At 30.7% G+C, this 14,996-nt stretch overlaps 4 protein-coding genes across 4 annotated transcripts; 2 read left to right on the top strand and 2 right to left on the bottom strand.

Moving 5' to 3' along the window:
- LOC129911113 (probable isoaspartyl peptidase/L-asparaginase GA20639) lies at window positions 1-1,277 on the top strand. Its single transcript, XM_055988788.1, has 2 exons — window positions 1-59; window positions 151-1,277. The coding sequence occupies exon 2, from the start codon at window positions 283-285 to the stop codon at window positions 1,243-1,245; it is 963 nt and encodes a 320-aa protein (XP_055844763.1). The 5' UTR covers window positions 1-59; window positions 151-282; the 3' UTR covers window positions 1,246-1,277.
- A 2,423-nt stretch (window positions 1,278-3,700) lies between these two features.
- Window positions 3,701-5,202, top strand: LOC129911114 (probable isoaspartyl peptidase/L-asparaginase GA20639). Its single transcript, XM_055988789.1, has one exon. The coding sequence runs from the start codon at window positions 3,900-3,902 to the stop codon at window positions 4,854-4,856; it is 957 nt and encodes a 318-aa protein (XP_055844764.1). The 5' UTR covers window positions 3,701-3,899; the 3' UTR covers window positions 4,857-5,202.
- A 1,842-nt stretch (window positions 5,203-7,044) lies between these two features.
- On the bottom strand, window positions 7,045-8,359 carry LOC129911115 (SREBP regulating gene protein). The gene is made up of 2 exons (XM_055988790.1): window positions 7,976-8,359; window positions 7,045-7,909 (listed from the first exon to the last, which is right to left on the bottom strand). The coding sequence occupies exons 1-2, from the start codon at window positions 8,075-8,077 to the stop codon at window positions 7,379-7,381; spliced, it is 633 nt and encodes a 210-aa protein (XP_055844765.1). The 5' UTR covers window positions 8,078-8,359; the 3' UTR covers window positions 7,045-7,378.
- A 2,254-nt stretch (window positions 8,360-10,613) lies between these two features.
- Window positions 10,614-14,564, bottom strand: LOC129911112 (uncharacterized). Its single transcript, XM_055988787.1, has 2 exons — window positions 14,106-14,564; window positions 10,614-11,343 (listed from the first exon to the last, which is right to left on the bottom strand). The coding sequence occupies exons 1-2, from the start codon at window positions 14,472-14,474 to the stop codon at window positions 10,738-10,740; spliced, it is 975 nt and encodes a 324-aa protein (XP_055844762.1). The 5' UTR covers window positions 14,475-14,564; the 3' UTR covers window positions 10,614-10,737.
- Window positions 14,565-14,996: the final 432 nt, after the last annotated feature.

Genomic DNA, 14,996 nt, shown 5'->3' on the forward strand with positions numbered 1-14,996 from the left:
AAAAAAAAAAAAAATGATATTTCTTTAATTAATATAGCACATATGTAGGTATGTAAAATGTGAGTACTTATATCTAGTTTCTTTGTTTTTGTACAATGATAAGTAGCTATTCCTATTTTATTGTATTACTTTATAAATACCTCAAACCAGTTTGGTAAACAGTGTTCAGGTTCAGGCTTCTCACTTTAGCAGTACTGTGGCTACCAAATAAACGAAATTACTTCAAAAACAAATAACTAAAATACCTTTGTGATATTAAATTAAACTCCAGTATTAGTTACAATGCAACCAATCCTTATTGTTCAGGGCGGTGCCGGTGATATTACCGACAGCCGAGTGCCCGGAAAACTAACTGGTATCAAAGAGTCTCTTCGCGTTGGTATCAAAATCCTTGAAAATGGTGGCTCTTCATTGGATGCAGTTGAAGAAGCTGTTCGAAGTATGGAACTCGATGAAAACTTCAATACCGGTTACGGAGCTTGCCTCAATACCGATGGAGTGGTCGAAGTAGAAGCTAGTATTATGGATGGAAAAAGCCTAAAATCCGGCTGCGTAACTTTATTGCAAGATATTATGCATCCAATTTCTGTGGCACGCAAAGTTATGGAGAAAACAAATCACACTTTTATTGGTGGTGAGAGTGCCATGAATTTCGCTCGAACTCAAAAGTTTGAAGTCTTGCCACAGGGTTCTTTGGTAACTGAAAATGCAAAGATAGCATTGGAAGAATTCAAAGAACGCCAGAGAAAAGGTCTCGATACATTTTTCTCTCGAACTGAATTGGATAAAAAGCAAGAAAGTGTAGGCGAACTTGGTGAAACAGTTGGTGCAGTTGCTATCGATGCAAATGGAAATATCGCTGTAGCAACATCGACTGGGGGAATGACTGGTAAAATTCCTGGTAGAATTGGAGATACTCCTATTTTAGGTTGTGGAACTTATGCTGATAATGAGATTGGTGGTGTATCAACAACTGGTCATGGAGAAACTATTATGCGTTTCAATCTTGCTCAAAGAATCTTACAACGCATATCTTATAAAGAAGAAAATGCTCAGAAAGCAACGGAAGATGTCACTATGGAAATGACTAAAAGACTTGTTGGAACAGGAGGAGCTATTACAATTGATAAGAAAGGAGATGTTGGTGTTTATTTTACTTCAAAGAGAATGGCTTGGGGATATATTAAAGGAAACCAATTGGTGTATGGTATTAACCAGGGAGAGACCTTTACAGAAGATTTGTAGATTACAATAAAGGTTTTTCTCTTGAAATTTAATTTATAAAGCATTATTTTTTTTGTCTCTTAATTGACTTGACTTTGAGGAATCTTTTTTAATGTTAGAGGCGTTATTTTTTTGCGAATCAAATTGGATATTACTTTCAAAATTACAGAATATAAATGCAAGATCAGAACAGTTTAGAATGCTTAATTACAAGACACAGAATTTACCTTCCAAATACAATTCACTAATGCATTTTTAACATGAGTTTATTGTGGGCCACAAAGTTTACGAGTAATTTTCGAATTGCATATAACGGTTTTTATAATTTTTGTTACCGTTTATTTAAAATAGGTAATTTTCTCTAAACTACGACCGATTACACGGGTTACAGGGGTTACAGGGCTTAGCCCCCCCGTTTTTTTTTCACATTTTTTTTTTAACAAACGTTATGCGATCTTTGATGTTTTTGTTATAACATTGGGTTTCCCTTGCTTACCCGTCTATCAAACTCAGCATCGCTAAGTCTCCTTCTTATAAGACAGCTTGACACTTCTTCACCCTATTCAATGTTTACTTTAGTTATCGTGCGAAATGACTTAAAAGACCCACATTTCCATTTCTTTGTGATCGCTCTATCTACTCGTAAGCATACTCCCATGGCAGTTTAACAGGGAAGAGGTTCGCGCAATTTATTTTTAGAGCTTAAATTTCTATTTGTTCTTACTAAATAAATGGCTTGGTCTACCATTTACGTGAAAAATTCAGAATGTTGAGATTTGAGAATGATTTTTTCCTTGAATGTGAAGATTGAAAATAATTCACCTTTTTTCAAAAACACCTGTTAATTAAATACATAGAAGCAATAAAAGAAATGTCTTTTCTTCTACAACTTTTGAGCGCAGAATAAAAATTTAACGGTAAAAAAAATATATATATTTCTGTATCCACTAGCGTCCATAGCTCTATGTGTCTATATCCATTAAAAAAGACTAAATGCTCAAGAAAAAACGTGAAAACTATAATGTTTTCTACAAATTGACCTTTGAATTCTTAGTTTTAGTCTGTGACCATAGAAATCCTAGAAAGTTATGCACTTAATACAATCATATTTATACATACAGGGTGTCCCAAAAGTAATGGATCAAACGAAGTATGCTGATAGGCCAACTTTAGGTCTCGCAGAATTTGGTAACTTGTTCATCCCAAATCCTTACGGTTTTCGATTTAATGCAGTTTTAGTGAAATTTCGATAAATTCCGACTTTGCAACAGTATTTTGCTTCCTCCGCTCATAATTGATTTTTGTTTTTTACAATTCTTTCACTAAAAAATTGCCTAATAATAAGAAATAATAAATTAATCAAAATATTTTTTATTTCACTCGCCATTTTGCTGCAAACGAATTAGCAGTTCCATGTTTTATGAAAACTCAATTTCTCACTTTTATTTCAGAGCAACACCCTGAACAAAATTTGTATGGTGTGACCCTGGTTTATTATTTTGAAAACTTGCCGTGTTATTGCAGATTTCAAAAATGTATAAAAGTTTCCAAAGCTGAAATTAGAACGAAAGATATTACAATTTGAATGCAAAAAAACAGAGGTTTTCAGAACAAAATAACTAACAAAAATAGAGGCTTTTGTTCAAAGAGAAATAAACAAACAACAGTTCGAGAAAATGTGTTTATTTTTGTTCGTACTTTTGCTCTGAAAAAATCTGTTTTGTTGAATTAAAATTGTAATATTTTTCGATCTAACTACAACTTTGGAAACTTGTATAACTTTTTGAAAACTGCAATAACGGACCAAGTTTTTCAAGTAATAAGCCAGTGTCACACCATTACAAATTTTGTTCGGTGTGTTGCTTTGAAAGAAATGTAAGAAATAAGATTTTGAGAAAACTTGGAACTGTTAGTTAACTTGCAGCAAAATGGCGTTCGAAATAAAAAATGTTTTGATTAATTAATTGTTTCTTATTATTAGACAATGTTTTAGTGAAAGAATAGTAAAAAACAAAATTCAATTGGGGGCGGACGAAGCAAAATACTGTTGCAAAGTAGGAATTTTTCGAAATTTCACAAAAAATGCATTAAATCGAAAACCGTAAGGATTTAGGATGAACAAGTTACCAAATTCTGAGAGCCCTTAAGTTAGCCTATCAGCATATTTCGTTTGATCCTTTACTTTTGGGACACCCTGTATATCGTCGGTGAAACCAGAAAAGTGTGTAACTCCATTTTAGCAAATTTTATAGGAGAGCAAAAAAACAAAATCGTTTTGACGGCATTTGTATGAGTTTTCATTTTCTAATTTGCTAATAAAATAAAAACTATGAACTTTAAGGGGATTCTCAGTTTAAGGAACGGTAGATATCAGGTTTGTCTAACAGATCGCATTCAAATCTAATTTTCAGAAAATTTGGAGTTACACACTTTTCTGGTTTCACCGACGATATGTATTATCATTTCATCGTCTCTGCTTGTGTTCATATGTTTTATCAACTCCGTAGACAGAGTCTTCTGACCGCATATTAAAACAGATAACAAAATGAATCGTTGCTCGTAAATTTTTCCCACATTGTAATTATTTATATTTTGATAAACCATAACTGCAAAAGTCATATAAAAACAAAAATCATTCCAATTAAAGTGCAGTCATTTTTTTTTTGTTGGAAAAAATGAAACCAATTTTACTTGTTCACGGTGGTGCAGGCGATATATCAGACGATCGAGTGCCTGGAAAATTGAATGGCATCAAAAAGTCTCTTCGTGATGGAGTTCAACTCCTGGTAAATGGTGGTTCTTCATTGGATGCAGTTGAAGAAGCTGTTCGCAGTATGGAACTTGATGACAGTTTCAATTGTGGCTACGGATCAGTCCTCAATATCAATGGAATAGTCGAAATGGATGCTAGCATTATGGAAGGAAAAAATCTAAATGCTGGATGTGTAACTTTGCTGCAAAATATGGCTCATCCAATTTGCGTAGCACGCAAAGTGATGGAGAAAACCAATCACAATTTTATTGGAGGCGAGGGTGCTTTGAAATTCGCTCATTCTCAAAATTTTGAAGTACTTACACAGGGTGCTTTAGTAACTGAAAATGCAAAGATAGCATTGGAAGAATTTAAAGAGCGCCAGAACAAAGGACTCGATACATTATTCTCTAGCACTGAATTGAATAAAAAGCAGAAAAGAGATTTGGGAGAGACTGTTGGTGCGGTTGCCATTGATGGAAATGGTAATATTGCAGTAGCAACGTCGACTGGTGGAATTACTGGAAAACTATCTGGACGTATTGGAGATACTCCAATTTTGGGTTGTGGCACTTATGCTGATAATAAAATTGGTGGTGTTTCAACAACTGGTCATGGAGAGACTATTATGCGTTTCAATCTTGCTCAACGAATTTTACAGAATATAAACCATAAGCATGTTTCTGCACAACAAGCAACAGAAGATGTCTGTAAGGAAATGACTCAGAGACTGATTGGTACTGGTGGAGCTATAACAATTGACAAGGAAGGAAATATTGGAATTTATTTTACATCCAAAAGAATGGCCTGGGGATATATAAAAGATAATCAATTGGTTTACGGAATCAATAAGGGAGAGACTTTTACAGAAAATTTGTAAATTTAGTGGAGCGTTGTAAGATTTATATCTCGCAATCTAGTGCCAGTCAATGAACCTTTATATAATTTTTGGAGAATAGTTTTTAATAATATACACTTAAATGCAAAAAAACGGAATCAAAAAAGATAATTTTTATTTAAAACAAAAATTGCAATGGATAAAATAATGTTTCTTCAAGTTTTATGGTCTCATTTAAAAGCTTGAATTTTTTACTTTTAATTGTTGGTAAAAACTTCAAAATGCATACGATAGTATCATAGCTATCTGTCAATAAATTGCACTTCATTTTTTTCTAAATGTTAAATTTTCTTGATATTCTCTGCTTCAATTTCAGTTTTTTTTTTTCCTACCGTTACTATTGACGTTATCTGTCAATAAATTGCACTTAATTTTTTTAAAATGGTAAATGTTCCAGATGCTCTCTGTTTCAGTTTCAGTCTTTTTTTGCTTACATGCTTCATTTATGTTGATTGGATCCTTATAAAGTGAACGGGTTTTAAAGTTCCTAGTATTGATTTAAAGCCTTTGTTTCAAGCTTTTTATTGGTGCAATTAACATTCATGTATGTCAATTACATCCTGGCCAATTAACGTTTTAAAAAAACGCAAAAGTTTGATTCCATTTTTTTGCTCCTAAGTGTAGTTATTATAGAAAAATAAAAAAATATTTAGTGCGATCTAAATTTCTTTAAATTATTATCATAAATAATTATTAATTTTGCAGAGTTTTCCTTTATTTATACTAGTTTGAAATTATATTTTAATAGCTGCGTTCTTTTGGAAACATTTTATCTACTGCTAAGTACTTAAAACTACTTTGAACTACTTTTGCTGTATTGAAAAAGTAGTCCAAAGCAGCTTTAAGTACTTAGCAGTATATAAATATTTTTAATACTTTGTATTACAAACTTAATCTAGGGTTTCAAGGAACTGCTGGTATACAGATGAGAGGAGGGGAAGGGGAATAAATAAGAACAGCAGCAAAATTAAGCAAAATGAAAGAATTGTAGGCGTGCTTAATTTAGTAGCCCAGGAAGTTAGGTAACACGCGGATTGTTACATCACTTTAAATAATACCCTGAAACAGACCTATAGGAAGAAAAAAAAATCCATCCAGTCACATTAAAAGTAGGTGCAGCGTAGGCTTTCAAATACATCGAAGAAAATGATGACAGCCAGTTTGCACTCGCAGTTAAAAAGCATTTTTTAATAATTGACCATATTCCTAACGATAAAACAATACAAATTAAGAGGATAATATTGTATACTCCAGTAAATTTTGAATCTAATACAATAATATGTTTATAAAAACAATAGTGGTAGAGTCAGAGGTCAGAAGATGGTGAAGATAAAGAATACGGTATTTCGAAGGCTGCTGCTGAAGAATCCGGACTCAGGATTAGTGATCAAATATTTAACAACGTTCATGACACAATACCGAAATCATTATTATTTTTCTTATCAGAAATAATTCTGAATGACTAAAAGAGTAAACAGGAGTTTATGAATCAATGAAAAGAAATGCACCTCAATAGCTCATGGGATTATCTACAGTAAGCCCTTGTTCATTCCTATAACCACTGCATGTGGTTATAGCTGCTACTCTTCATAGAAAATTTGGCTGAATGGCAAATAAAATTTCCATAATTTGGGTTCGATTGAAATTATAACTCCGAACAATGGAATACAAACCAGAAAACCAATTAAACGTTTAGATCAGATTCCAACAGAGGACCATTTCTGAACAAGGTCATAAATACCCCTTCAAATATATCCTGCTTATGCTGGTGAAGAATTGAAAAAAAAAAACTTCAAATCAAATTTTTTAATTATGTTTACCGAAATAAGGAAAAATATTGGATTTCAAAGTTTAAATAAAAATAACATTATGTTCCTTTTTTTCGCCTCCCATTTTTTAGTAAGTCGATGTTAAAAATTGTTTTAATAGAGATCGGATAATATTTTTTATTTGAGCTTTTAAAATGTACACAAACACTTGTTATGTTCAGATTCATTGGCCGTATGCAATAAAAATGAGCTTAAGCTCTAATCTCACTTTTCATTTAATTTTCTTGATATCTATCTCATTTTATTAAGATAGATCTCTAGAAAATGAGATAGAGCTTAAGCTCATTCTTTTTGCATACTATTTAGTAAACAAAAACTATTAAATTCATTTTTTTTAAGTTTTCTTTTTTTTATTATCTTACCGTCTCTCTTCGTTTATAATATTTGTTATCTATATATACATACGATGGTATATTCTTTTTATTATTTAATGCACTATAATCTTTTCTATCGATACATTTATGCTAGAAAATTAAAACTTTTCTTAAACTATTCATATCTAACACAAAACGAAAATTCCACACTAAATAAAAATCTTCCTTTAAAATATTTATACGCCAAGCACAATGCTATATCATCATTCAACAGGACATTTTTACTCCCGCTTACTTAAAAAAATAAATGTAAACAAAAATAAAAACTTAATCTAGTCCCCTTTTTATAGTTAGTATTATACTAATGCACTGCAATACCCGAGACTTCTTTCTGAGATTCGTGCGCTTCAGTCTCGCCGTAGCAATGTTTTGTTTTTGGATCACGATACTTGTTCTCGTGTTGAACTGAATGCGAATTCGTTCGACACTTGACAAGACACAATTCGAATTGATCCTGTACGGAAGCAAAAACCGCCGATTGTCTCCCAGAGGCTTTTAGCAAAACCTTTTCAAGAATGTCACGTTTCAAAGGATGCGCACAACATGACACACAATATTCATAAATAGCACAGCAATGTGCATCGTTGCAGGTCTCACAGCTGTAGTATTTGGTTGCGTCTGTTTCAACGTTGCAACATCCTGTCCACAGGAGATCGGAACGTTGACAGACATATCCCCTATCATCGACAATGAGAACTTTTCCTTGGACTGAATTGCGGCAGGTTGCTGTTAGGTCATTGGTTCTATTGGATTCTTCTTGTAAAGTTCGCCAGATCATTGGCTTTTCGCGTCGAATTTCAAATTCATCTGCTTCCATTGACAATGGGCCACCCTTTTTTTTTTAAACAAAAACGATATAACTCAATTAAGATTGATTGATAGAATTTTGTACACTTACATTTCCCATTAAATTGACCAAACAATAGGTAAGGGAAAATAAGAAGATTATACCCAAGACGAGTCGTCGCCGGATGAAACGCAATATAGCCGCATACCACATGGTAGTAAACACATCAAAATATTGTCGTCGGAGCGCAGCAAATGGTGCTTCGTATTTTGCTTGCAAATAGGCATCACATCACAGATTTTTCAGACAGGATTTTTATGGGAGGTCGCAGTATCTCGAATTAGGGTGTTTTATTTTTCAACTAAATATTCTCTATTTAAAAAAATTGTGTATTGTTTTTTTGGTTGAATAAAATAAAAACAATTTTATTTTGAGGAATAAATTTGCTAAAATAATTATCCGGGAAACTATTTTTTTTTTGTTGACATTTGACACTTTGACAGAAGGTTGACAATTAATTTTGACAGATCAGAGAATTCTTTGTAAATTTGTAACGATTCGTTAGTTTTGTAGCGAATGGGAAGAGGTTTGTGTCTTTGATAGGAATAATTCTCAGCAGGTGTCGTATTGGTCGTTAGATAGATTTTCATTGCAGTTTTTCTTTTTTTTGTTTAGTTAAGCCTGGTACGCTGCTCGCGCTAAATTTTAGCTCCCATACAAATTATCGGAAAATTTTATCTGGGCTAAAATGGATCCCATACAAATTATCGATAATTTGTATGGGAATTTTATCTCGGCTAAAATTTAGCGCGAGCAGCGTACCAGGCTTTAAGGCTTAACAATACACCACTTTTTGAAAAAGTACAAAAGTGAAAAGATTTTTTTTCTGGCTATCGCAATTGTTTTGTGATAAAGAGTATACAAATTGTTTTTTAGACCAAAAAATAAGCTTTCTGCATCATTTGTTTTAATTTTTCATCCAGAAAAACTATATAAAAATGCGTTTGAAAAATTTCACTTTTGTACTTTTTCACTTTTTGAGCTAATGTAGTTAATGCTTTACAAAACATGAAAATACAAAATTTAAAAATAGATAAAAGGTTTTTTTGTATAAAAAAAATGCAAAACAAAACAAAATGCAGAACTGAGTCACACGTTCTTGTTTTTATGGCAAAAGTAGATCTAATGTCAAAGTTAAAAAAAAAAATTATAATTTGATTTTTAAAAGAATTTCATAAAAATTTTTTAAATACTTCAACATCATTTCAAATGATAAAACGAAGTTATTTATGCCATTTGATTTCTTATATAAGAAAGGAAGTTTTGGAAAAAAAAATTGAAAATCGATAAATCCGAAAAATTTTAATAAAAAAAGCCTTTTTTGAGAAAACTCAGAGGTGGAATCGTCTAACACGATAGTCGATTGTTGATAGTCAAAAAACGACAATTTTGCATTATAAGTCGTCGATTTTGATAATCAATTTATCAACTATCGCATTAGCTGATTCCTCCCCAGTTTTCATATTTTGATTATATGGCAGTTACCTACAGTACATTTTGGTCTTAAAAATAAAATTCCAATTTAAACTCTAGGGAATCTTAATAATAACTCATAACTACCAAGTTTGGAGAAAATTGCTTCAGTAGTTTAGGATCTAGTTAAAGATAAGAGACTATTTGACCAGGCAGATAGACAGAATTGCGGCACCCAGTTTTTTCACAATATCTTAGTATCGTAATACTGTGTCCGAAGTCCGATTGTTATCTCGAGTTCAATTTTTTTTCGAATTCTAAACATGCTTACACTCAGAAATAAATATAGTAATTTATAATTATGTTTTAAAATTGGTATAACTAGTCAAAAATAGTTATTTGTGACTATTTTAATAATTAATCTACTACACTTATGGAGTCAATTTTAATTATGAAAATGAAAATACATAATTCAATTTTAATTTTTTTTATTATTTTTGTTATTTTTTCTCCGTAATTATTTAAATAATTTGATGGAGGAACTTTATATTTAATGCATTTATTTTTAAAGTTGGGAAGATGGTGATATAATCTCCCTCCACTTAGGAGTAAAGGGAAATTATTAAAAAAAAACCACACAAAATAAAAATTAAAAAAAAATAGTTATTTAATAAAATTATTTAGAATTGTTTTTTTACATAGAGTGTCCCAAAAGTAATGTGACAAAATCAAACAAAATGTGCTGATAGGCCAAAATAAGGGCTAGTGGAATTTGGTTTAGGATAGGTCGAGACAAGACCCATCTATTCAACCCCCCCCCCCCCCCCCCCCGTTTTCTAAAAAAAAATGATTTAATTTGGAAAATTCATTTTAAAAAAACTGTATCATAAATCAGCTTTATTCAAAAACAAGATAAAAGACAAGGTTTTTGGCTTTACAAAAAGGTATAGCACGTCATTGTAGGTGTAACCGTTGATTTTTAATAATTTTTTTTTTTAAATTAAGTCAATTTTTTAGAAAACTGCGGAATAGACCCCCCTCCCATACGATTTTTTTCTTGTCTTGACCCATCCTACACGCTCCAGCTTTTTGGCACATTACTCCTGAATCACCCTGTATTTAAAGTTTCCATTTAAAATAAAAATTGCACACAAGTTTTAAAATGTCTTCTTTTAAATAGCGACTTTGAATTTAATAGAGTGCGAATAAATTTGGCCTAGAGATAAGTAATTCAAACAGATCATTAAAAAAAAAATACAATTAATAAATGTGTATTCAATTTTTTATTTATTTTTTCCCACTTCTTTTTTTTAACAATGTATGATTTATTAACTAAAAAACCTTAACTAAAAATTATTCAAGTTTTAAATGTCTTATGACTTTTGTTAAATTTTTTTAATTTATGTTTCCCATTTTATTTCGGAAACAAATTCACTTTCGTCATCTTCATCAACAACCTGGTTATTCAGTGATTCTGTTTCTCCTTCTGAATCGAAACGGGAATTTGATGGTGGCACCCACGTAAAACACTGTCCCGTATTTCGATTACTTCTTCGCTGGGTTTGTCGATGATCATGCGATGAAGGATTTGGCTGTAGTTGAAATAGACGTTCTTGAGTCATGACGCTTTGTAGTTTTTGTTGACAAATAAGAGCCCTTTGTAGGGGCATTTTTTTCAATTGAATTGCAAGACTTTGACAAAAAATATCAAACTCATTTGGATACTCGTTATTTGATGAGTCGTAGCATTTCTTCGGTCTTTTAACTGTATTATTTACTGCAGAATAATTATTATCATTTGGAAATGAATAAGAATTCTCTTTTGGGAGTGAACGCTTCCACACGTTTTTGTCGCATTTTATTTCAGAATAAGTGTATGGAGGACTTATTGCCACTGATGGAGAATATCTTGTATTTTCTTGAGATGTTGAATCATTGTCCTCGTAGTGTTGACTATCGGCTGTTACTTTTTCAAAAGAAATTTCTTTATCTGTTCCTCCTTGATCCTGAAAATAAATTGAATATTTGTTAAACAAAAAATGCTTTTATTTGAACCATGAATCATTTTATGAAAATTGAATAAAAAAAAGAAAAAACACTATCACGATGGAGAGATTTAGGATAACATTGTTTTTCCAAGCGCTGTATTATAGACATAAAAATTATATAAAAAAAAAACGTTCAAAAAATTTTTCTACATGGTTGATGACATAGCCATAGCTTTAATATTCGAAATGTTGTATTCAATTGTTAAGAACTGAATTTTAATAAATGAATTATTATTTACTACTTACTACTCAGTGGCGTAGCTAGCATGGGTGGCACCCGGGCGGCAATTATGGTTTAACCCCCAGAAAAAAAACACAGTAAAATAAATGAAATTCCACTATTATATTAATGGCGTTTTTAATTGGCAATCTGGAAGCAAAAAAAAGCAATCTGAATGCGTTCAATTGGGCAAAACTGACAGTTCTGATTCTGAAAAAAAGAGAATTTCTCTTCTGGTTTTAAAAACAGAATCAGAAGCAGAATCACTCACACATTCATAGATTTAAATGTCAGCAGTACAAAATGTTTGCAGTACAAATACAAATGAAATTTGGCGCGAATACACAAATATGTGAAACATGTTAAACTCAAACAATACATTCACACCAAACTTCAGATTCTTCGGAATAAAAAAAAAACTGTTCAATTGGGATTCTGAATCGAAGAACAATTCCGGATTGCCAATTAAAAACGCCATAAGATTTTTTACTTGCTCTTTACCATATGCAAATTTTGGAATCGCAAAAAAATAGAATTGCAATACAACCCATTTTCTTACTTTATTTTGCGAACAAAAATTACTTTATTTTATTTAATTATGTATAATTTTCAATGAAATAATTTTTGGATTAAAAAAAAAAATATTCAAAATATTTTTTTTTTTTTTTGGAACATTATCTTTCCCTTAAGTATCATTTCCACAAGGAGAAAATGATACGGGCCAAGTCAAAAAAGAAAAAAATCTAAATATTGTGCCAAAGTTTGCTCAAAGTTACACTCTATTAAGGTCTGTCATTAGTTTGATCCAAAAGTGTTGCGATTTAAATTGTAATTCGTTCGAAAAAAATATTCAACATAAGACTTAATGGTAACGTATTAACTTTAACTCGCTATATCTCCGAATTGACTTTTTGTGATTTGGTTCACTTCAGCTTTGAGCCCTTCACATAATTGCTTCTACATATGTATCTATACCGACAATGAGGTGGTCAGGTACTTATCCGGGTTTTACTGTATATATCTTTTCAAATGTTTTTTGTTGGGTAACTACGTATGCTGATGCTGATGCGTTAAAAATAAAAAAAAAATATATTTTGGTATGTATCTATACAAACATTTTACAAAAAACAAAATTTAGTATGCTATAGTGAACATACTCGTACACACTTATAAAAACAAAAATTTCAGAAAATATTGATTTTTAAAATAAATACAAAATTATTTTTTTTGGAAATTTGTATTTTTTTTTTTTAATTTGTAAAATAAGAATTTAAAATACTTATACTTCAAAATACATTTATACCTATTAACTAATCAATCGAAATTCATCGATTAGGTTAGATATTAAACAATTTTTTTTTAAAATTATGTTAAAAAACTATTTTTTAAAAATTTTAATATACAAAATCATTTAGAATGATAAAAAATACCTAACGCAAAAAGTGGCAACGCCTTTTTTCCACTATCAGAATTGTTTGGGAAAAACTAAAAATGTAATTTTGATAGTAGGTATAGCTTACACCATTACTCATAACAAATTTCATCGAAATCATTAGAGCCGTTTTCGAGAACAATGCAATAAATCGAAACATTTGTAAGGGATGTACAAGTTTTAAATGATATATAAAAAAAAAAATACAATGTATATTTCAAGAAAATCCGTCCATCCGTTTTTTTTTCCATCCATATTTTTGTGAAAAAATTATCTCAAAATTAATTTTAATGAAGCAAGTTTTAAAAACCATAGGGAGTCATCTTATATTCTTTCACTTGCACATAATATTACCATGTCTTATACAATTTTGTCATCTTAACTACTGAATGCAAACATAGTGGATTTTTAACTACAAAAATGCATTTAAGTAGATTTTTTTTTAAATTAAAACATTCGAATTTTTAGCACTTCATCAGTGTGGTCGATATAATTTGTGTTTGATTTCCATTTAAAATCTTCTTAAATTAATAAATTTATCTAAGCAATTTTTTAAAACAATAATAATTTTACAGTCCTTCTTTCACTTAAGCAGTTTTTTAAGTAAACGAACCCTGTTTAAGTGAACAAAATATTTTAAGATATAAAAAGTATTTCAGATAAGCGGCTTTTTCTCTTAAGGGGGTTCCTCTTAAGCGAGTTTTACTGTAGGTACTACCTATTAAGATGTTTGCATTTTTCATTCACTTATACGATTATGATTGAACATGGAAGTTGATTTTTTAGAAATTCTAAACTAGAAATTCTAAGTTAGAATCAAATGAATTTCTTAAAAAAAAAATAACAAATTGATAAATTTAAAAAAAAAAAAAAACTGTTATTTTTCTCTTAACAATCACAAATACTCTATTTTGTTGAAAAAAAAAAAAATGTTGGTAGCCCTACATAAACCATACACACATGACACATTAATCGAAATGTTTAAAATTAGGTTCTATGTCAGACTTTACACATAACATCATATACCTAGCTAACCTACCTACAAAATTATATGTACAAAGTACTTACCTTCATAACTAAATATTTTGGTTTCGAAGTGCAAACTTTCCGCAAAAATGCATCGGCAATTTTAAACCAAAATAATCGTGGTTCATAAACCTCTTCACCAGCAGCTTCATTTCTTTCCAACTCCGAGTTTCTTATCTTAGCAAGTTCTGCAACATAACGTGTTCGAATAGTTTTTATTTTAGCTTTTATATCGGGTACAGTTAATCCGGGAATCTTTAAATCGTTTAACATTAAAGAATAGGCTTTTTCACGTGCATTTGATTTACTATAATCATTGCATTTATTATTCCACAAACACTCGTATTTCTTGTATGTTTCAAGAAACGATTCCATATGAGTATCTTGCCACTTAAATGACATTATCTTCATCAATTTATAATCACACACACAAAATATTTAATTTTATAGAAAGATTATCAAAGAACACAGAACAAAAACGTGTTTGCACTTTTTAGTAAAGAATATCTAAAGAGAAAGCAAAATAAAGAAATGAACAAAAATGAAACGTCTAGGTACCATCCAGAGCAATTCACAATGTATGACTGTCTGTATTCTTTATCACTTTTGGTGTACATCCAAAGTGAATCATCCCTATATACCTACATTCTTCAATCTCATTATATTGTGTGTGTGTGTAGGTAGCATGTAAATGTATTTATATATACACATTTTATACCTTCAGAATGAATGATATGATGAAAACTGATGTAGATGTTTTTTGTTGCCATTCTTTGCCTCTGTGTTTCATTAATAACGTGAATCACACCACTCAATGCAGATGATTATAATGTTTAGCCAGAGACGTAGTGTAGTTGAAATAATTACGTAAGGGCGCTACCTGTTTTATTGATTTTTTTTTTTAGATTTAAATCTTAATATGCTTTCTTGATT

This window comes from Episyrphus balteatus, chromosome 2, assembly GCF_945859705.1.
Source record: "Episyrphus balteatus chromosome 2, idEpiBalt1.1, whole genome shotgun sequence".
In the NCBI taxonomy this organism is placed as follows: Eukaryota; Metazoa; Arthropoda; class Insecta; order Diptera; family Syrphidae; genus Episyrphus; species Episyrphus balteatus.